Raw genomic sequence first — 22,464 nt, 5'->3', positions numbered from 1 at the left:
CCTCAGCCGCCCCAGACCCCACCTCTGCCACATCCGACCCCGCCTCATCCGCATCAGGCTCCACCTCAGCCAACATGCCAACGGGTCCTTTGGCATCTGGCTCCGGCTCAGCCTCCGGAGCCACCTCCACGCCGCCCCTACCAGGCCGCTTTACAGCTGCCGTCGGGGAAGGGAGAATGCCCCGCTCCACCAAGCCTACACACAAAGCATCCCTCACCTCCGCTTTACGGGCATTATAGGACACTTTGATATCAAAAAAACTTGCTATAATAAGCAAATCCGCCTTTCTACACAACTCTATCTTATCCCAAGAAGGCGAGGTAACAAAGTCATCTAAAGAAAACTCCATCCTCCCACGCACCTCACTCTTCCCCACACACAAAAGAAAAGCAGACCGAACAAACCACAGACCACAAAAACAAGACAAAAAGGACGAGCCCCCAAATCATGTTACGACCCAGCTCAAAATGACCGTAACAAGAGCGGGGTGTCCCGTAACTTCCCACGCCCAAACAGCCAACCTTTGGAATACAAGTGCGCTGATCCACACAGGTATGGACACGGGTGTTCACTGCTCGTAGACTTAAATTACACCTTTCTTGGCTACTACTTCGAAGCACATCTGTCCTGCGTGCTGCACAACAACATTGAATATTTAGTATTTACTGCTGTTTACACTTAGCTAGATTAATGCGATGGTGTTGTGTTTAGTATGTTGCTTTGTTTTTTTTGTTTTTTTTGCTTGTTTTCTATTCTTCTCTCAACAGGTGATCCAGGAGATTTTTATTTTTCTTCTCCCCCCCTTTCTCACTGTCCCTCTCCCCTTCTGTTTTCCCTTTCCTTCCTCTTTCTTTCTCCCTTTCCTATCTCTCACTCATGTCTGTCCCGTCTGTAACATCTGAAAATAAAATATAATAAATAATAAAAACAAAGATCGACCAAATGGACCAATACGGCAATGCCACGATGATCCATGTGGCAAAGTAAATCCATTGGGTATCCTTGTTGGTCTTCAGACAACAATTCTGACGGCTAAAGAACCAAATGGGACAGGCAAAAAAAAAAAAAAAAAAACAGACACAGCCACAGCATCGGACTTTTAACAATAGTTTATTGACAACAATGGCACTCACAGTAGTGGGAGTGTATAATTTCGGGGTGAGCTAAGGCCAACACAACAAACAAAACTCAACCTAATCTTCGGTTCCCCTCTGACCTGTTTATGGAAAAGAAAAGAAAGAAACAACACAGTCTGACCTCCCTGGTCTACAAACACAGGAGAAAAGAAGGCTTCCCAAAATAATCGGCAGCTCACCCCTACTTGCTCCGCACTTCACACACATGCCCGACCTTTTAACCAAATAGCTATTGCTACGGCTGCTCCGTCTGGACCTGAGGCAAGTGAACGGGAAGTCTGCCACACCCCCCGCGCCGCAGCTGTTTGGTCGCCCTTTTATAGTCCATGTCCACAGCAGGAACCAGTTACATCAGGCCGCTCCTTAGGTCCACCAATCACAGTCGAGCCCCTGCACAGGTGAATTTGCATACACACATTAAGAAACAGATAACCCACCAACACAGGCACGTAACAGGGTCTAAGTGTACATGTTTCGCCATCTTACAATGCTGTGATTGCAGCCATTCCCCAACTCTCTGTGAATGGTGCTCTTGACCACTGATCAATGGTCATGACAATTTGCATGATCATGATGAACTTACCTCCAAGGCCAATGTTCCCTCAGTGGGCTGGTTTCAGTCATTATGCAAATTTACTGTTTATAAGATTTGGGGAAACCTGCAGTCAGCTGAGACTGAAGAAGTCACTCAGATGAGTGACGAAACGTTTCTCCCACTGAAAACGCTACGTCCAGATGAACAGAATCAACTTTTGGAGATTTAATTACCTGGATGATTGAGCATGCATCAAGACCTTTCTCCGAAGTCTCCCAGGTTTCTTTTGTCCAGATCCAAAATGGAAAAGCTCTCCTGCGGTGACTAGTTGCTGGCGACATGTCTCGAAGATCGCACACTCGGCGCTTGCCGAGGGTCCTGCAGCCAGCATTCTCCTGGAGTATTGCTTGTGGCCTCGCAGATTCACGTATCTAGTAGGTCCTGCTGAGGATCACCTGCCCAGTGTGTGGGAGTTCTCTGGTGGACATGGAGCTGTTCTCACAGTCTCACGAGTTCGTGCTCGGTGCCCTCTCCATGCTCGCTGTTGTAAGCTGTGTTCCCTCTGGGAACATGTCATGCAGAGAAGGGAAGCTCCACAGTCCTGCATAGATTGTTTCATATTGCCAGCACATATCGGAGAGGCTCGTGCTCGCTTTTATTCTCTAAGCGCACCAGCCAGCGACTTCCCGACATGCCTAAGGTTAATGTAGGGAAGGTGGATGCCTCACAGGCAATTGTAGAGTGTCCACAGTTTGCTGTGTAGCCAGCTCCCTCTCTCACCAGCCAGGGGCTACTGGAGACAGCTATCAAGAGGACTTTGAGGCTGAGTCCATCCTCTATTCCGCAGGCTGCTACCTGTCCTATGGGCAGCCGGGTCATGTTTTTTGAGGGGATGAACAGGGCATTCACAACTCTGGATATTGCCCTCCCCAAGGACCTGGCAACGGTGACCTCCAGGTTTGGCACTGGTGTCGCTGCTGCCTGATTTTAAGGACCTGGTGTGCAGGCAGTTTGCCTCCCCTGGTGCTGTGCGCAGGTGATCCTCTGCCTGCAAGATATTTTATAACATGCAGAGGCAGGAACAGACCTGTGGTCTGCTTTCCCCAGTGAATCAGACTCTTGCCCTGTTGGTTGCATGCCTAGCAAGGACTGTAATATTATGAACTCCCTGCTGGCTAGACTGCACAGGGTTATGTCTACCCAGGCCTGTCTAGCCAATACAGCATCCATTTTGTCCCTCTACCTGTGTCACCTGTCCAGTCAAGTGCAGAAATGTGCCAAGTCCCAGGTTCAGAAATGATCACCAGGGCTGCCTGACAAGGCTACCTACCAGCAGCCATTGTCGGCTCAGGGAAACCCAACTCCTGCAGCATGCTCTGTAAGCGCTAGGAAGCCCAGGGTTTCCACGCTTCAGTCTGCTCCTGAGGCCTGGAGCCCTGGGGATCTCAGGGCCCAGCTGGAGGCCTTTCGCAGAAATAACGCCGGCATGCAGGAGAAACTGGGAGGAGATGCAGTTGGAGGTCAGGCCCCCTCCCTCATGACTTTTCCACGGACTAGAGCAACAGTCCCCTCCCCTGTCTGTGGACAGCGTGGGGCGGCTGGTCATCTCTGGGGACAGACCCTTGGGTCGCGTTCCCAGCATGGTCCCCACCTCCCAGCTGGCTACGCCCCCTGCCCCCCTCCCCTGTGTGTGGAAACAGTCGATCCTCTCTGGGGATGGACCCTTGGTCACGTCACGACAGCCTTCGTCTCCACGGTCGGCTTAGCGTCTTGCTGGCTGATCATAGCGACCTGCTCCGTAAAAATGTTTTGTATGTAAAAGATTTTAATGAATGGTTCAGTATTAGTGCAAATGTTCTCACTGTAACTGAAACACTTTAGAAGATTTTAATGATCACAAAAACCAGATGTTGGTGGTGATATGATAATAAAGATAATAACACTCACCTTTCTCTGTGGATGTCCAACCAGGGTAACACACAACAATCCCAGCATGTGGGAACATCATCTGTGGGATGTTCTCCTTAAAAATCTCTGTGTTGATGAGATGAATAATGTGGACACTTGGATTGAGAAAGAACACAACAGTCAGTCGTCTTTGTCAGGTATGGAGGAAGGAAGGCAGCAGAAGTCTTGGCAGAAGAGAATATCCAAGCTAATGGACATCATCCCAGTGGCTCCTGGTGTTGTTAACAGAAAATACAAAGTTACTGTCACATAAAATATAAGTTTAGAGAAAGTTCAGAGAATTAGATCCACACCTCTTCTAGTGTCACAGTTACACATCCTCATCTTTCAGAACAAGAACTCAGCCTTCAAGGTGGATTTGAAACTGTTGCATTTAATGACACAGATCATATTTAAAATACACATACAGGTAAATTTATAACAGAAAGTTTAACCTCCACAAAAAAGTTCAAAATAAATGACCAAGACTGTGACAAATAAATCAGCACAGTATAGAAAGTTAGCTGTTAATATGAGAGCCTCAATTTTAATCTGTTAACTACATGTTAACATGTTGCAGCTCCAGCATTTATTGATTTATCAATTAAACTATTAAAATTAATCTTACAGTAATGAGTCTTTGTCCTTTACGAACTATTAGTTTATTAGATTTATATTTCCTGGAGTGTTATTCCCAGGAAAGATTAGGATGTCAGCCTCTCTGACTTTGTCTCTGATGAACTCATTTCTAATCGTGTCCAGTGAAAGTCTGAACATCTTCCGTTCGGCCTCCTGTCTTTTTATCAGAGCCACAGGATCCAAACCAGACATCACAGCAGCTCTCACCAACATCCTGTAAACCTTCCTTTCACTCTGCTGCTGTCCTTCTGTCACAAATCACCTGACAGTCATTTAAAGTTAGCAGCACAGTGTGGCTGTGACAATGCTGCTCAAGCTTAAATTACATTCCAAGTTATATATCAAGATCGTTTAAGGGCAGCAGATTACTGTGTGTCAGAACATCCACCACAGCAAGCAGCTGATACATATCAGTGATGACGTACACGTTACAGTGTGCATTTATAGCTGTAGAAGACGTCTTTCTCACAAAGGATTTTTAGATGGTTTGCTGATGGATTCGCCTCCATCTCCTGTGTTCTTGCTGTCAGGTGGATCCTTGTGATCCTGTAAACAGTGATGCACCTGAGAGTCACAGACAGACATGTGGGACACAGACAGACCTCTTCCACAGCAGATGTCTTTAGTTCACAGGAGGAAAAATACAGGTGTGATAATGACGGCTGCATTCCAGTTAGCAGAGGTCCTGCTTTGTGGATCAGAGTCAGTTTCAGCCTGCTGTGTTACAGTGGACAGCTACAAATAACAGGTGTAGCCTGAAAGGTCGATCAGATGAAGGTTATTGGTTTGAATCCATGTTGAGAGGTTGGTATCTATCTCTCTGAGATTACTTTTTTTTGTTCATAAAGTTGTTCTGAGACAAACTGCTGCTGCCTCCAGCTGACTGGTTCCAGGTGTTGCAGGTATGAATCCTCCTGATGGTTCAGTCTGAGAAGAACTGAAGTCAGAACAGTTTTAAAATGTTTGCTGGCACAAAAACACAACCTGACATCCAAGGTGAAATTCTGTGATTTAGAAGTGGAACTACAGAGAACAGCGGTGATATCACGGCCACTGAACTGTGATTAAATAAATGTTTTAAAGAACAAACAGTGTGCTCTGTAGAGCTGTTTGATAGCCAGAATACACAGAAGTCCTGCTCTCACACTGACAGCAGTGATGGACACGTACAGCTTCATGATGGCTGCCAAACACACAAAGAACACGACAGGATCAACAACCTGTGAAACAGTTTTACCAGTTTTTATACAAAATGTCATCTCTGTCATTGTAACTGTAAGCGATCATTAGCTAGATTAGCCACACGGTATTAGAGGGTTGTTGCTAGCTAGCGATGCTGCACACCTGTTACTCCCGTAGTCTTTATGCTTCAATGATTCCACAGGTCTCATTTTTTCTTATCCTGTTTTAGACAGAGATGACATCAGCAGCAGACTCCACAGAGACCCAGAGTTACTGTTAGTATCTGAATTATATGGATTTAAACAGTTTTAGATTCAGTTCACACAGAGCGCTCTACAGCCTGCTAACATGGAAAGTTTAAATGAAATAAAGCACACTGACAAAAGGTTTGATAGAAGTGTAATTTGTTCTTTTCATTTAATAACAGGGTCCAAAGTCCACATCATTATCTTTTTTTTTTTTTTTTTCTGCCTGTCCCATTCGGTTCTTTGGCCATCAGAATTGTTGTCTGAAGACCAACAAGGATACCCAATGGATTTACTTTGCCAAATGGATCATCGTGGCATTGCCGTATTGGTCCATTTGGTCGATCTTTATTTTTATTATTTATTATATTTTATTTTCAGATGTTACAGACGGGACAGACATCAGTGAGGGATAGGAAAGGGAGAAAGAAAGAGGAAGGAAAGGAAAAACAGAAGGGGAGAGGGACAGCGAGAAAGGGGGGGAGAAAAAAAATAAAAATCTCCTGGATCCACATCATTATCAACAGCTACATTCACCCTGGGGAACAACAAGTGAAGGTGACCATGAGGACCACGCTGGGTTTCCTGGGTCCAGAGGTTTGAGAAATGTCCTCCCTTTCATTTATCACAGCTTCTGTTGACCCACGGAGGAAGACTCCTGATGTGTCATTTCAGAAACATCAGGAACTGAAGGTCACCGCAGGGATCAAGCAGAACTCGCAATCTTCACCAGCAGCTTCCTCAGAGGGAAATCTTCAGACCTCCACTAGACGCCCAAAATAGAAGATGGACAAATCTGCATTTCATGAGCAGTGTGATAGAGACCTTTACTTTGTGTGATGTTAGAAGTTTTCACATCATCCTCAGATGAAGCACAGAGACTCTGGACTTTTACATAATGATGTTATATTCAGTCCTGTAGAAAGTTATTTAAAATATATATTATCCTTTCTGGTTACTCTGGTATGAAGGACTCTGAATGACTTCATGGTAAAAAACACAATATTGGCAAAACACAGTGTGAGTGAATTCCAGATTAAAGTTTTTAGTTCAACATAAAAGTGACAAGTGACCTTTGACCTTCATCAGGTTTTACTTAATTGTGTCAGAGAAAATCTCACTTCATGCAGCTGACGACATTCAGTGTTTAAAACAGAAGCTGTGCAGATCTGAGATCAGCAGCTTTCTGAAACACCAAACTGAGTTAATATTTATGCTCCTATATAGTGACACAGTTACATGGATGATTAATCCCTTTGACTTCTTGTCTTTAACTTTATCAATCAAACAGCTGCAGCTTCCACTGACAAAGAGTGAACATGTAGGATGATGTGTGTGATGTCACTGGGTGGTGCTGAGGGCAGCTCCTAAAATCACAAAGAGAGCAGAATCATCACAAACTGTGAAAGTTTATCCATCAAACCTGAAGTAAAGCTGACTCTTCTCTGTCCTCACACACTTCAGGATCTGAAGTTCTACAGTTCTGCTGACAGCTGATAGATGAGCTGTTTGTTAAAAAAGACAGTCTTATATACTAACACATTATCCAGTATAATATTTACCTTCGAGTCATTGCTGCTTTTAAATGGAGACCTCAAAGATGAGATGATGAGCAGGTTTCCAGTCCTGGTTCAGTCTGCTGAGTATTGGACAACATATATTATTGATCTCTAAGGATGGAAGATGTACAGAGTACTGCACATGTAACTTTGTGAACAAGACTCATTAAGAATACATCAGACTGATTTTAAACCTGAATATTTCAAACAAATTCAGTAGAGAAAAATCTATTAATAAATATACAGTCTGGAACAAAATCCCAGAAACTTCCTGTGATTAAATGACTAAGATTCAATTTGAGGAAATGTGAAGTTATGTGAGTTAAAACTGGTGAACGAGAGTGTTTTACATGGAATCACTCTTTCTGCTGTTAAATCTGTGTGTTTGATCCAGTCAGACTCTGATTCTTCTTCAGCAGCGATGCTGGAAATGAAATGAAGCAGCCAAAGCTGCTCAAATGTGATTGGTCAGGAAACACAAACAGAGAGCAGAAATCTTGTCCTGTGATTCCAGATTTGACATATTCAGATACAAAATCAGTTTTTTTCTATCAGAGAGAAAAGAAGGTGACAGAAAGATGAGGCACCGTGACTGATTCATCCTCTATAAACATCCACAGGAAACTGATGGAAACCTGTCCAACAACATCAGCGTCCTAATGAGCCGCTGCTAGAAGGACAAGATCCTGACCTGACATCAGTCCAAGTGTCTGGTTAAATGTACTGAAAGGTGTTAAACAACAAGTGCTGCTGGAAGAGTTTTCATGAAGAGAACATTAACACTGTGAATGAGGGATGGACTTTGACTCAGTTTGACACAATCTGTTTTTCTTTCACTTTGAATAAATGTTTTTGTGGGACTGAGGATACATTTGTTTACATTTGGAAGTTTGATGTCATCTGTTCCTCTTGTTTCTGTCTTAAAACAGGATGAAAAATATGTTTAAACAGAAATAAATCGAATTGAATTTCTGACAGCAGTAAATAAAAATGGTCCCTGAGCTCAGTATGTTTGTGACTCTGAGATGGAGGTGAAACATGTGAAGCTGGGCTGTGGTTTACTGCTCTCTTCCTGTCACAGACACTGTTTGACATCTGTTCATCTGTTGGTTTTTGTTCAGGCTGCAGGGATCATTTCTCACTGTGGGGAGCTCTCTTCAAACAGGAGCAGTAGTAGGTGGCTGAATGATCGCGTTTAACTTTATTTATCTTCAACTCACAGCTGTTCTGTGTATTCATGGATGAGAAATCATCTTTCTGAGGATGACCGTAACCTTTGTTAAGCGTGCAGCTACCTCTCTTAGGCATATACCCAATCACTCTGAATGTTTCTTTTTCTTTCTTCTGGTACCAGTATATCCAGTCATCATCACACTTATTAATCCCTCCACAGCTGAAGGAGACACTTTGTCCAACTCTCCTGGTCAATGTTAAATCCTCCTGAATCAGCTGTTCTGCTGCCATGGTAACCAGTGCTGTAGAGACAGACAGATAGATGAAGGTTAGTGTGACAGTGTTTGTTACAGGTTGACTTTGTTGGCTCCTGATTGGCTGGAAACACTCACCTGAACACAGACAGCACAGAGCAGCAGCTGGGAGGAAAAGCATTTTGTGCAGTGGTGTTTCCTCTGGTGAACCTGGGGAGAAGTGGCGCTCTGATGCAGCTGAGGCCAAACAAGGACGAGCTGTGAGATCAGACGAGGGCCACGTGGTTTCTAACAGGTCCTCAAAGCTCCCATCAGCCCCTGCGGCCCACAGATAAGACTGCTGCTGCTGATTGACAGCTCAGCTGAAGCTGCTGTGGTTTCATCGTCTTCATTTCAATCTGACAGCAGATCCAAAAATCTGGGTCACATGATGCACAAACACTCAGAAACATTCATGTTGCTGTGAATTTACTAACACACACTGTTATCTGTGGTTTAACAGCTGTGATGAAAACACTAAATATAACTAAACTACAAATAAATAGAAAAATCTAAAAAAAGATAATATGGTTAAATATTTTAAAAGTTCATAAATTGCGCACAAAGTAGTTAAAAATAAAATCATACATAACAATATTTAGAGTAAAAATCTTATTTGAAACAAACACATGTGGTTCTGTTGTGTGTTTAAATATGTGCACACTGTGGTTCTGTTGTGTGTTTAAATATGTGCACACTGTGGTTCTGTTGTGTGTTTAAATATGTGCACACTGTGGTTCTGTTGTGTGTTTAAATATGTGCACACTGTGGTTCTTTCCCACATCTTCTAATGTGTTTTGTTCCAAGTTGGTTTCAGACTGAAGGATTCATTAAAGCCTTTTTAAGAATCATTAAAATGATGATCATCAATTCTAATATCTATAAACAGTAATAAAAACAGGGCTGTGTTTCACGTCAGCTTCATTTATTTGTACCCATGGTTAGATTTCATCTGCAGCAGGCAGTCATCCACCTTTACACACACATTTACACAACAGTACAAAAGCAGGAATATTTGGAAACATCTCTGTGATCTCTATAAGACAAAAGGATGGGAGAGGCTGGTGTGGTCTCAACACTGTTCACAGTGTTTCCTTCAGTGCTGCTGACAGCGTCTCACAGCGTGCTGTGATACGTGACACCTTGTAAATGAGTCATTTACCTCAGAGCCGATTTTTAGGCTCTCGCCTTTAGTTCATGTTTGTTTTCATCACTCGTTGTCGTCACACCGAACCTCCTGTAACAAACTTCACTTAATTCTTCGCCATCGAGCGTCTGAGTTTGTCTGCGCCTGAGTCCACTCCTCCATGACAACATCTGTTTCATATTTGCTCTTTTTCACTTCATAGTAAATAATCAGATAATTCATATTTTATTTACCCTGACATAAAACACAAATCTGTGGAATAAATCTCATCAGATTTTATATTTGCATCTAAGATTTTAAAATCACAGATTCTTTAAAAGCGTCACTAAAGTTCAGCGAATTTCTAATTTGTCCTCCTGCACTTGTGTCAAATATGGACACGCCTTTGTCCTCATGAAGGTTTGCCTTCACTCAGACCCATGCCCTGCTGTTCCTACCATGCCAACATACAGACACATGTCAGGCAATGAGTTGGAATAAAGTTGAATCAAACCTTGAAACACAGAGATGGATGATATTTTATACCTTTCATTTATAAACAGTCAAAGCAGACGGGGTCATTTTTGAGCCCAAAGGAAAACCTGATTATTTGCTGCCAGTAAAAAACTTGAAGTCGTTTAAAAACAGCTTCCTACATTAACTTTGACATAAAGCCGTCTGTGATCATCTGTTAAAGCGACCGACTCTGGTTGTGAAACAATGATCACAATAACTGATCATTTCATGTATTTTTTACACTGAATTGATCGACAATTTATACTTTAAAAACACTGAAATGAAGTGGGGACATTTGTGACCCTGAGGACCACAGGTGTGTGGAAATCGGGACGACATTATGAGGGTTAAATCTTAATATTCATATCAACAGAATTTACAGCACAGCGTGGGTGAACTTAATAAATATTCAGCACTGGTTCAATCATCAAATTGATGAATGTTCTTTGTTTGAGTTGGTTTCTCTGTGCTGCTCTTAATTATAATAATTATGTTTTATTTCAATTATATTATTTGTATAAATTGCACTAGTCTGAATAATTAAGCTGATTAATCAATGACACATTTTGATTAAACATTTTACATATTTATGATTATTAGAAAAAGATGGAAAGATGCTCAACATCCATCTGAACTGATGGTGTTTTGTGAAATTGTTTTTACAAATCTTGTCTTAATTTATTCCCTTTTTCAGTGTTTTTAAATCATAACGGTTCAACTTGAGTTCTGTGGGATTTAATGTTCAGACTTCATCTTGTATTTGTCTTTTGTGATCGTACTAAACATCAACTGTGTAACAGCTCTGAGTTCACACTTTGTTTCTCTCACACACATGAACACAGATGCTTCCTGAACAACTTGAAGCAGAGTTCCTGCTTGTAACTGTCGTTGTGTTATTAAAGTGAAAGCCACAGCTAACGGTGTGGAGGCTGCAGAGCAGAAACCCACACAGCCCGTCTGCTGCAGGAGAGCAAGTTTATGATCTGTGAATGCTGCAGTCACACAGGTTATGTATCACAGAAGAAATGAGAAGCATATTCTTAACATTCAAATCTTTATTTTTACTTCAGACAAATAACTACACTGTTATTTTGTTATGGTGGGATCTGAATGCATCAGTTTTTCTGCAGAGATGTACAAAAGAAATCTTCACATAAAGAATCTACACTTTTACAAACACATCAAACATGTTTATCTGTAAATTTATGTTACACAGTTTAAGATGATTAAATGAGAAAAGGTCAAATGCTCAGTAATGAAACATTGAACCAACCAGAAGTTAATTTACATTTCTGACTGCTGACTGGAGGAAATCTGATGGTGAGAAAAGGCGAGCAGGAAACAGTCAGTCAGCATGTGTGCAGTTGGTGGACGCTCCCTTGTTTGTGAGCATCATCAGCAGAGAGAGTCCACAGCAGTACACCAGACTCTTCACTATCAGCACTGTGTACAGCAGGCAGAGCAGCTTCACCCTGCACTGAGACTGGAAGGACACTGAAGGACAGACAGACACAAAGAGACAGACAGACAGTCGGGTTATTCCTCTCAGATCAAGGAGAAAAAGTCCAAATAGAAACAGTCACAGCTTCTTCTTCAAGTGGATGAATTGATGTAGTGTTTGTGTCCACTTGGGGGCAGAAGAACTCCACAAGCAGCTAACAAACTGATCTCTGACATATTATGGTCTGTCTGCTGTTTGGTGCTGAGCAGCTAGTGTACAGTGGCTTTATCAGAGCTTGTTGGATGAAGATTTGATCAATTAGTGCAACTTTAAGAGCCTAAACTTGTTCCAGCTGCCTCATTGGACATTGGAGCTGTCCATGCAGAGAGGCAGCAGGTGATCTTACAGTCAGCTGGCTGCAGAGCTGGCAGGTCTGCTGGCTCTCTCTCTGGAGGACAGGAGGCTGCTGGAGCTGGAAGCTCTGAAACAGAAAAGGAGTCAAATGTTTGGAGCTGCAGTGAGAAATGTCAGTCCTCTGCTGCTCTGCTCTCTTTGACAGCATCTCCACATGAAGCTGAATCACTGCTGAACACAGTCACCAAGCCTTCATTACCTTGTTGTGTTCGGGCCTCCACTGTGCCCCCCTCGTGCTTCACCCAGCAGCTGTATTTATATGTGTCAGAATGGCTCCCATCAAGCATCCTGATGGCAATGGTGCGTCCCGCCTCTCTGAGCTCCAGCTGCTCTCCCTCAGCAGGGGGCAGCTCCTCCGCTTCTCCGCCGTTCTTCTTCTGTCTTTTCCAGGAGAACTGGACCAGAGGAGGAAACATGGCTGAGGCCACACACAGCAGGGAGCTGTTCCCCTCCAGGTGGGCTCTGGATGCTGCTGGGTACACGCTCACCACGGGCTTCACTACCTGCTCATCTGAAGTTTGACAGCAGCAACAAGCAGCACAGACACACATTCACACAGTCAGCAGCAGCTTCCAGCACTGCACTGCATTCAGTCTGATCCTGGAAACTACATGGACTCTGATCACTAAACTACTCATCAGCACAAAGTTCACTACATACACTGGATTCAGCTTCATATCAAACACAGTCATCACCTCATGTCATCATGGCTCACATGAGGAACACTCAGCATGGTTTTAAAGTCAAATTAAATTCAGTTTAATTCGTCATGTGTTTGCTTTTTATTGTTTTATAGAAATTTAGTTCAGTCCAATTTTAAAATATTTACATTTGTCTTTATACAAGTGAAAATGTATTTTTCTTATTAGTCCTTAGACACGAGTTCTAACAGAGATCCTCTTCTGTCCAAAAATAAATTCATCTTTTTTCATATTGTTTTGTACTATTAATAAAATTAAATATCATTTCACAAAATTCAATTCAGCAGATAAAATTTCCATTCTTCTTGTCTTTGATATATTTTACCATAAAGACCATATTTGTCTTTCAGACTAATTTATTCTTAAATATTTTTGTGTAAAATTGGAAAAGTAACGCAGTGATTATTTTAATTTATGTTTTTATTCAAATAAAAAACTGTAGCAACTATTTTAAAACACTAAAACTGAAATGTTGAATAAAACGTTTTCAATAATATGAGATATACTTCAAGATATTTTTAGTCATAAAATACAAATTATTTGAAAAAATATAATTAATAAAAATTTGTCTTGAAAAGTATTTTGGAAAATTTAAGTATTATTAACTTTTTATTGTCACGTACAAATCCACACACACGACTTCATCTCAGAAATAAATATCAGAGTTTAACGATGTCATATTCATCCTAAATTTATCTGTCATATCATTTCTGAGTTTTCTAATCAGTATCTGTTTTTATAATTCTATTTACCTTTTTGAAGCAGCTACATGAATGTTTGACTATTAAAAAATATTTGTTCCTCAACATAAAGCAAATATTTCCTGAAACCATATTTGTTGTTAATCTATATTAATTTAATTTTAACATCAAATATGATCTTGTGTTAAAAACCAGCAGAATCACTGAGAGGATCAAATCCTAAATATTTGTAACATCACTAATATTTGCAGAAATAAAGAATAACTTTAGTTGTTCAGTGAGATTTCAACATGTTTTCAGAGATTATTGAGCTTTTCTTATGTAACAATGGCTGCAGATGAATTCTCTACTAATGATGAAAAACTAACATGTAAAGCCTGAAGCAGCACAAACTGACTTTAAACACATTTTCAGCTTCTACAATAAAACAACTGAAGGAAAATAAATGTTTGTTCTTACCTGTTACAGACAGTTTAGTTCCAGAGCCAAAGATGGGGTACCATCTTCCTCCCACAGTGAGACAGACTGCTACAAAAACCTGTCTGCTGTTGAACGTGTCAGCTGAGGTGAATGAGTCCAAATGAGGAAGCAGGATCATATTTCAGCTCCATGATGTGTTTCTCTAATGTTCATGTCAACATGACTATCTCTTCTTCTCTTTTCTTTTAGCCACACTAGCAGCACGGCTCTGATGTTAATGTCAGTCTGTTGGTCAGTCCACTACTTTAGTCCACATGGAAATAGAAAATCACTATATAAGCACCAGTCCATTTATCCCATCAATGATGCACCACTACAATGAAACATGCTGCTGATAGGATCATGGTTTGGCCCATCTGGCTCACCATCATTAATCACACAATCAATTTTGAATTCTAGCAGCAAATTGTAAAGAAAACTATCAGAACATCTGTCAGTGAACTGAATCTCAGGAGAAAGTGGGCCATGCAGCACCACAATGACAAGAAAGGTAAGATCGATGGTGGGTAGGCAGCAGAGGATCAGGGGACCATAACACCATCTTACACAGTTATTAACTAATGAGCTCATTGACTAATCTGAAACATCACTTTGATTTTTCTAACAGCTTCATTGGAATTTCAGCTCACAGTGGATCTGCAACATGAGCAGCTGAAGAGCTTCAAGAGCTGAACTTGAAGTTTAAACACACAGTTGTACAGAAACTTTGGCAAAATGGTTTAAGGGAAACAACATGAAGTTATCAGAGTGACCGTCACAAATCTGATCTCAGCTCAATAAAAAAACAAAAAGTTTCTGATGGAAGAAATGAGACAGAGAGGCTGAAGTCTCCTTCACTTTCCCCTGTCATCACATCTTTTTTGCGGGTAAAAGAATTTAACATCCAGCCTCATGTGTTAGACCCAGATTTGTGGCATCACTGTAAGAAAAGAGCTTTTTCCCCATGTGCTCGTAGTAAATCATCTTTATTTCTATTCACAGTTATAATCAAAGTATGATCCTGATCAATATGTTAAATAATAAATGTAGTAAGTAAAATAACTGCTGATCTTCTGTAAACACAGTGATTGGTGACGACCTACCAGAGGGAGGAGAGGTGGGGTGAGTGAGCACTTGTCAGAGCATAAATTGGAGCCTCAGAGATGTTCAGGTTCTGTTTCCAGCAGTTCTGTGTGATGAGCAGTTCAGATGATCGGATACCAGAAATTCACCTTTGGAAATTCTGGCAGAGACACCAGAGACATCAAGCAGCTGCCCAGACAGTGGACTTACCAATTCAACATGGATTGGCCTCCACCTCTGTGGAAAGTGTGGGGCGGCCAATCAGCTCTGGGATGGATCCTTGGTCACGTCACGACAGCCTTCATCTCTATGGTCGGCTTAGCGTCTTGCTGGCTGATCATAGCGACCTGCTCCGTAAAAATGTTTTGTATGTAAAAGATTTTAGAAGATTTTAATGATCACAAAAACCAGATGTTGGTGGTGATATGATAATAAAGATAATAACACACACCTTTCTCTGTGGATGTCCAACCAGGGTCACACACAACAATCCCAGCATGTGGGAACATCATCTGTGGGATGTTCTCCTTAAAAATCTCTGTGTTGATGAGCTGAATAATGTGGACACTTGGATTGAGAAAGAACACAACAGTCAGTCGTCTTTGTCAGGTATGGAGGAAGGACGGCAGCAGAAGTCTTGGCAGAAGAGAATATCCAAGCTAATGGACATCATCCCAGTGGCTCCTGGTGTTGTTAACAGAAAATACAAAGTTACTGTCACATAAAATATAAGTTTAGAGAAAGTTCAGAGAATTAGATCCACACCTCTTCTAGTGTCACAGTTACACATCCTCATCTTTCAGAACAAGAACTCAGCCTTCAAGGTGGATTTGAAACTGTTGCATTTAATGACACAGATCATATTTAAAATACACATACAGGTAAATTTATAACAGAAAGTTTAACCTCCACAAAAAAGTTCAAAATAAATGACCAAGACTGTGACAAATAAATCAGCACAGCATAGAAAGTTAGCTGTTAATATGAGAGCCTCAATTTTAATCTGTTAACTACATGTTAACATGTTGCAGCTCCAGCATTTTTTAAATTTATCATTTTAAAGTATTAAAAAAATAATCTTACAGTAATGAATCTGTGTCCTTTATGAACTATTAGTTTATTAGATTTATATTTCCTGGAGTGTTATTCCCAGGAAAGATTAGGATGTCAGCCTCTCTGACTTTGTCTCTGATGAACTCATTTCTAATCGTGTCCAGTGAAAGTCTGAACATCTTCCGTTCGGCCTCCTGTCTTTTTATCAGAGCCACAGGATCCAAACCAGACATCACAGCAGCTCTCACCAACATCCTGTAAACCTTCCTTTCACTCTGCTGCTGTCCTTCTGTCACAAATCACCTGACAGTCATTTAAAGTTAGCAGCACAGTGTGGCTGTGACAATGCTGCTCAAACTTTCCTAAATTACATTCAAAGTTATATATCAAGATCGTTTAAGGGCAGCAGATTACTGTGTGTCAGAACATCCACCACAGCAAGCAGCTGATACATATCAGTGATGACGTACACGTTACAGTGTGCATTCATACCTGCAGAAGACGTCTTTCTCACAAAGGATTTTTAGATGGTTTGCTGATGGATTCGCCTCCATCTCCTGTGTTCTTGCTGTCAGGTGGATCCTTGTGATCCTGTAAACAGTGATGCACCTGAGAGTCACAGACAGACATGTGGGACACAGACAGACCTCTTCCACAGCAGATGTCTTTAGTTCACAGGAGGAAAAATACAGGTGTGATAATGACGGCTGTGCACTGACAGCTGTCACTGGATTACTTTAATGCTGAAGAAATCTTAAAAAAATGAGGATTCATATAGTTCTGAAGCCTCAGCGCTCCTGTTCCATTACTCTCTTGAACAATATCACCTTTTATGGTTAAAAACAATTATCATCACGAGGAGCACACATCATTCCTAGTTTTCATCCTTCATTGTACAAACTGTGAGCAAATGTAAGAGATGCATATGTTGTTGCCAGAGGGCCACTCAGTAAACATCACATCTGTTCACATCTGGCTGTAGAGCTCCACCCACTGTGGGTTCAGGCTCCACTGTAATAGTTCATGTGATAATATTACAGGTTCTCTGAACAGGCAGGCTGTGGAGTGGACAGGAGAGGAGGATGTGACGGGCTGTCCTTTCACAACACAACGTGACAACAGTGAGTGGCTCGTCTGTCTGATCTGAACTAGTGTCTTATAAAACAGTGAAGGCTGTTGCTGCTATTCTCTGTAAATCTGAAGGGTCTCATAACTATAATACAAACCATCCTTGTGCTACGTTTTTTTTGTTTTTTCCCTTTTTTTCCTTTTAGTTGTCTAGATGCATGCAGGAGGTCAAAGATCGGTTCCTGAGTAATTCTCTTGTTTTGAATGATAAGAAGACTGAGACTGTGGTGTTCAACAGTAAAATCCCTCGTGCCCAGCTCTGTGCTGCCCTGGGTTCCTTTGCTAGCTCTTCCTGTGACTATGTCAGTAACTTGGGTGTACTGCTGGATAGCTCGCTCAAACTCGATAAGCAAGTGTCTGCTGTAGTGAGATCTAGCTTCCACCAACTGCGCCTTATCTCTAAGGCTAGGCATTATGTTCTGCATGAGAACCTGGAGAAGCTTATTCACGCTTTTGTGACCTCCAGGTTGGATTACTGTAACTCCTTGTACTATGGTCTTCCCTCTTCTCTTCTTCTTAGACTGCAAACAGTCCAAAATGCAGCAGCCCACCTCTGGACTGGTACCAGGAAATTTTGCCCTATTACTCCTGTCCTAGCTAGCTTGCATTGGCTGCCCATAAAGTACCGTATTCAATTTAAAATATTACTCCTTACATTCAAAACTATTAATAAATTAGCGCCAAGTTATCTTAGTGAACTTCTCAAATCACATACTCCTGCTAGAACACTCAGATCTGCCACTCAACTACTTCTGACCCAACCCAGATCTCGGCTGAAGTCCCGGGTGACTGTGCGTTTGCTCTGGCTGCCCCGGGACTGTGGAATAACCTTCCTCTCGACCTCCGCGCATCTGATTCCATTGCACTGTTCAAATCACGACTAAAAACCCACTTATTCAATCTTGCCTTTCCCTCTAGTTAATATTTCTTTTATGATTTTATATCATGCACTTTTATGCTCATTTAAATTCTTGTTTGCTCTGTACCTGTTGCTTTCCTATGTATCAGTGACAGCTACCTGCTTGCATACTTAGTACTTGCTTTGGTCCTATTTCTATTATCCTCCTCCTATTCTCTATCTTACTTGTTAAGCACCTTGGCATACCCTTGGTTTTTAAGTGTGCTTTATAAATAAAGTTTATTACTATTATATTAATAATATTATCTCTGTGCAGCTAACCTTGGAGGAAACACTGAGGACACCAGAAACATTAGAAGAAGTAATAAAATCAAAACAGGAACCAAAACTAAATGAAAACACAAGAATTATAAACTCAGCACATAAACAAACAAACAAAACAAACAGGCTAATGGCCGTCATATCATAAATGTGTGCTCAGTCTCCTGTAAATGGACAGACTCTGTTTTGAAAAGTGCAAATCAGTCCCAGAAAAACAGCAAAGGAGCTTCTGAAGATGCTGAAACAAGGACAAGGTATAAGTTTACTTCACAAGGTGGCATGAAGAAGAACACTAATGTGTTCTAAGGTCATGAGTGAGGAAGTGAACAAATAGACAAAAACTGCAGTTTAAAGAAAGCAAAGTCAAGTTAGTAGAGCGACCATCACATATCTGATCTCAGTTCAGTAAAAATTCATGGAGAGAAGCAAAATTGAACAAAGACTCATAAAAGCTGATCCAGTTCCAGCATTTCTGTCAGGAGGACTGGAAGAAAATCCCAGAAACTTCCTGTGATTAAATGACTAAGATTCAATTTGAGGAAATGAAGTTATGTGAGTTAAAACTGGTGAACGAGAGTGTTTTACATGGAATCACTTTTTCTGCTGTTAAATCTGTGTGTTTGATCCAGTCAGACTCTGATTCTTCTTCAGCAGCGATGCTGGAAATGAAATGAAGCAGCCAAAGCTGCTCAAATGTGATTGGTCAGGAAACACAAACAGAGAGCAGAAATCTTGTCCTGTGATTCCAGATTTGACATATTCAGATACAAAATGTGTTTTTTTCTATCAGAGAGAAAAGAAGGTGACAGAAAGATGAGGCACCGTGACTGATTCATCCTCTATAAACATCCACAGGAAACTGATGGAAACCTGTCCAACAACATCAGCGTCCTAATGAGCCGCTGCTAGAAGGACAAGATCCTGACCTGACATCAGTCCAAGTGTCTGGTTAAATGTACTGAAAGGTGTTAAACAACAAGTGCTGCTGGAAGAGTTTTCATGAAGAGAACATTAAGACTGTGAATGAGGGATGGACTTTGACTCAGTTTGACACAATCTGTTTTTCTTTCACTTTGAATAAATGTTTTTGTGGGACTGAGGATACATTTGTTTACATTTGGAAGTTTGATGTCATCTGTTCCTCTTGTTTCTGTCTTAAAACAGGATGAAAAATCTGTTTAAACAGAAATAAATCGAATTGAATTTCTGACAGCAGTAAATAAAAATGGTCCCTGAGCTCAGTATGTTTGTGACTCTGAGATGGAGGTGAAACATGTGAAGCTGGGCTGTGGTTTACTGCTCTCTTCCTGTCACAGACACTGTTTGACATCTGTTCATCTGTTGGTTTTTGTTCAGGCTGCAGGGATCATTTCTCACTGTGGGGAGCAGACTTATAACAGGAGCAGTAGTAGGTGGCTGAATGATCGAGTTTAACTTGCTTAACTTCTAACTCCCAGCCTTTATTTGTATTTACAGAAGAGAATTCATCTTTCTGAGGATGAGAAGAGTAACTTCTATCTATGTTACCATTATTTTTATTAATATCAAAAATCACTCTGAATGTTTCTTTTTCCTTCTTCTGGTACCAGTAAATGTATGTAAACTGTTCAGTCCCTCCACAGCTGAAGGAGACACTTTGTCCAACTCTCCTGGTCAATGTTAAATCGTCCTGAATCAGCTGTTCTGCTGCCATGGTAACCAGTGCTGTAGAGACACAGACAGATAGATGAAGGTTAGTGTGACAGTGTTTGTTACAGGTTGACTTTGTTGGCTCCTGATTGGCTGGAAACACTCACCTGAACACAGACAGCACAGAGCAGCAGCTGGGAGGAAAAGCATTTTGTGCAGTGGTGTTTCCTCTGGTGAACCTGGGGAGAAGTGGCGCTCTGATGCAGCTGAGGCCAAACAAGGACGAGCTGTGAGATCAGACGAGGGCCACGTGGTTTCTAACAGGTCCTCAAAGCTCCCATCAGCCCCTGCGGCCCACAGATGAGACTGCTGCTGCTGATTGACAGCTCAGCTGAAGCTGCTGTGGTTTCATCGTCTTCATTTCAATCTGACAGCAGATCCAAAAATCTGGGTCACATGATGCACAAACACTCAGAAACATTCATGTTGCTGTGAATTTAGTAACACACACTGTTATCTGTGGTTTAACAGCTGTGATGAAAACACTAAATATAACTAAACTACAAATAAATAGAAAAATCTAAAACATTATTATGCTGTAAAAACATTAAAAAATAAAGAAAATATTGTAAATAAAATAAGATTTAACAACATTTAGAGTAAAAATCTTATTTGAAACAAACACATGTGGTTCTGTTGTGTGTTTAAATATGTGCACACTGTGGTTCTGTTGTGTGTTTAAATATGTGCACACTGTGGTTCTGTTGTGTGTTTAAATATGTGCACACTGTGGTTCTGTTGTGTGTTTAAATATGTGCACACTGTGGTTCTGTTGTGTGTTTAAATATGTGCACACTGTGGTTCTTTCCCACATCTTCTAATGTGTTTTGTTCCAAGTTGGTTTCAGACTGAAGGATTCATTAAAGCCTTTTTAAGAATCATTAAAATGATGATCATCAATTCTAATATCTATAAACAGTAATAAAAACAGGGCTGTGTTTCACGTCAGCTTCATTTATTTGTACCCATGGTTAGATTTCATCTGCAGCAGGCAGTCATCCACCTTTACACACACATTTACACAACAGTACAAAAGTACTTTTTGATTCCTGAAAGAGAAATAAGACAAATGTTGCCTTTGTATCATCTCTGATATGGAAGGGATCATTTGAAGATGTGAGTGAAGGACACAAATATTTGGATCTGGTGTTGTTCTACATTTTAGGACTAAAAGACAGAAGGAAGAAAGTGAAAGTGACTGTGCGAGGCGTTGAAGTCATGAAGTCAAGTGGAGGCCGCTGACTGCTGTTACTTTCTGCTGTACAGGTTCAACAGGGACTCACAGTCAGCCTGCTAGAACATTTGGATGAAGAGAAAAAGGAGGAAAAAGACTTTGAGGGACAAATCCAATAAGATCAGCATGTTTTGAATGTGGGAATACAACAGTTTCCTCCACCATGACACACACTGGAGCCTCTTTTTGCTCACAGCTTCACTGTTTGTCTCAAAGTTCAGTTTGGAGGCCAAAATTGTTGCAACACATTTGTAAGTTTGCACTAATTTCACTGTGTGACCCTTAATGGATGTAATGAAAGAATCAGTCAGTGAAATATGAAGCTGTGCTGTAAGTTTGGAGGAGAAAAGTGTCTGAGTGACTTTAATGAGGTGAACACATGAATACAGAGCACTGACTGACACGTACACACTCCTTTAATGAGTCGCACACATTTTTGTGACTTCATGAAATGTCAAAAATGACACAACACACAACAAGCTGCGAGCACATTATTGTGTGTTTGCTGTTTGTGTGCTTTGTTTGCTGTTATGATAGCAGGCATACAGCCATGTTCTCAATGTCTCAGCTATCATTGATTATTGCTGCTCTTCCTCTTCTATTAGGCACTTCAACTCAATGAATGACACACAGAAAGATTTCATGACTGTGTTCTTCACAATAAGGAGAATATGTTATCTGCATCTGAATGACTCATGTTGCCTTGTTTCTACTTTGTTTGCATATTTCTGCTTGTTGGAAAGGATTTTCTGAATCATTCAGTAGTTTTTGTAATAATAACGACATTTAGCAAGACTTCAAAATGATTCTCCAACATTTGCTGTTCAGACTTGATCTGTTCTTACGTGTGTGATATCCAGAATGAAAAACTCAGCTCAGGTAATAAAATGGGAGCTGAGCAGACTGCAGGGGCTTCATGGTCTCTCCTTTGATTCCATTAAAGTTCATTTGTCAGCTGTGAGTTGAGGATTTGAGCTGTTTCTCTCACAGGTGAAGAACACAGATCCTTCCTGGAATCATTCTTGAAGCA

The 22,464-nt window shown here is 41.1% G+C and overlaps 1 protein-coding gene and 1 gene segment (V, D, J or C); both read right to left on the bottom strand.

Annotated features, from left to right (window-relative positions):
• Positions 1 to 4,722: 4,722 nt before the first annotated feature.
• LOC146552880 (T-cell receptor gamma chain V region V108B-like) lies at positions 4,723 to 9,648 on the bottom strand. The segment is given in 5 exon segments: positions 4,723 to 4,821; positions 5,403 to 5,440; positions 8,386 to 8,718; positions 8,809 to 8,988; positions 9,645 to 9,648. Coding segments are annotated over 5 exon segments (654 nt in total).
• Positions 9,649 to 11,425: 1,777 nt separating this feature from the next.
• LOC146552879 (immunoglobulin lambda-1 light chain-like) lies at positions 11,426 to 14,206 on the bottom strand. The gene is made up of 4 exons (XM_085254406.1): positions 14,068 to 14,206; positions 12,406 to 12,717; positions 12,199 to 12,273; positions 11,426 to 11,845 (listed from the first exon to the last, which is right to left on the bottom strand). Exons 1-4 carry the CDS (start codon positions 14,204 to 14,206, stop codon positions 11,697 to 11,699), a joined length of 675 nt encoding a protein of 224 aa, XP_085110532.1. The 3' UTR covers positions 11,426 to 11,696.
• Positions 14,207 to 22,464: the final 8,258 nt, after the last annotated feature.

The sequence above is a fragment of the Mchenga conophoros genome, linkage group LG18 (genome assembly GCF_057382185.1).
Source record: "Mchenga conophoros isolate Kocher_MC1m ecotype Shallow Benthic linkage group LG18, M_conophoros_male_GT1.1, whole genome shotgun sequence".
NCBI lineage: Eukaryota > Metazoa > Chordata > Actinopteri > Cichliformes > Cichlidae > Mchenga > Mchenga conophoros.
Note: the sequence above shows the minus strand (reverse complement) of the source record. Positions and strands in the feature narration are given on the sequence as shown.

Coding starts and splice junctions, on each gene's coding strand:
- LOC146552879 (XM_085254406.1), bottom strand. CDS start 14,206: ATGATCCTGCTTCCTCATTTGGACTCATTCACCTCAGCTGACACGTTC. Junction 12,718..14,067: donor AACTAAACTGTCTGTAACAG/GTAAGAACAAAC, acceptor GTCAAACTTCAG/ATGAGCAGGTAGTGAAGCCC. Junction 12,274..12,405: donor GGAGGCCCGAACACAACAAG/GTAATGAAGGCT, acceptor TTTCTGTTTCAG/AGCTTCCAGCTCCAGCAGCC.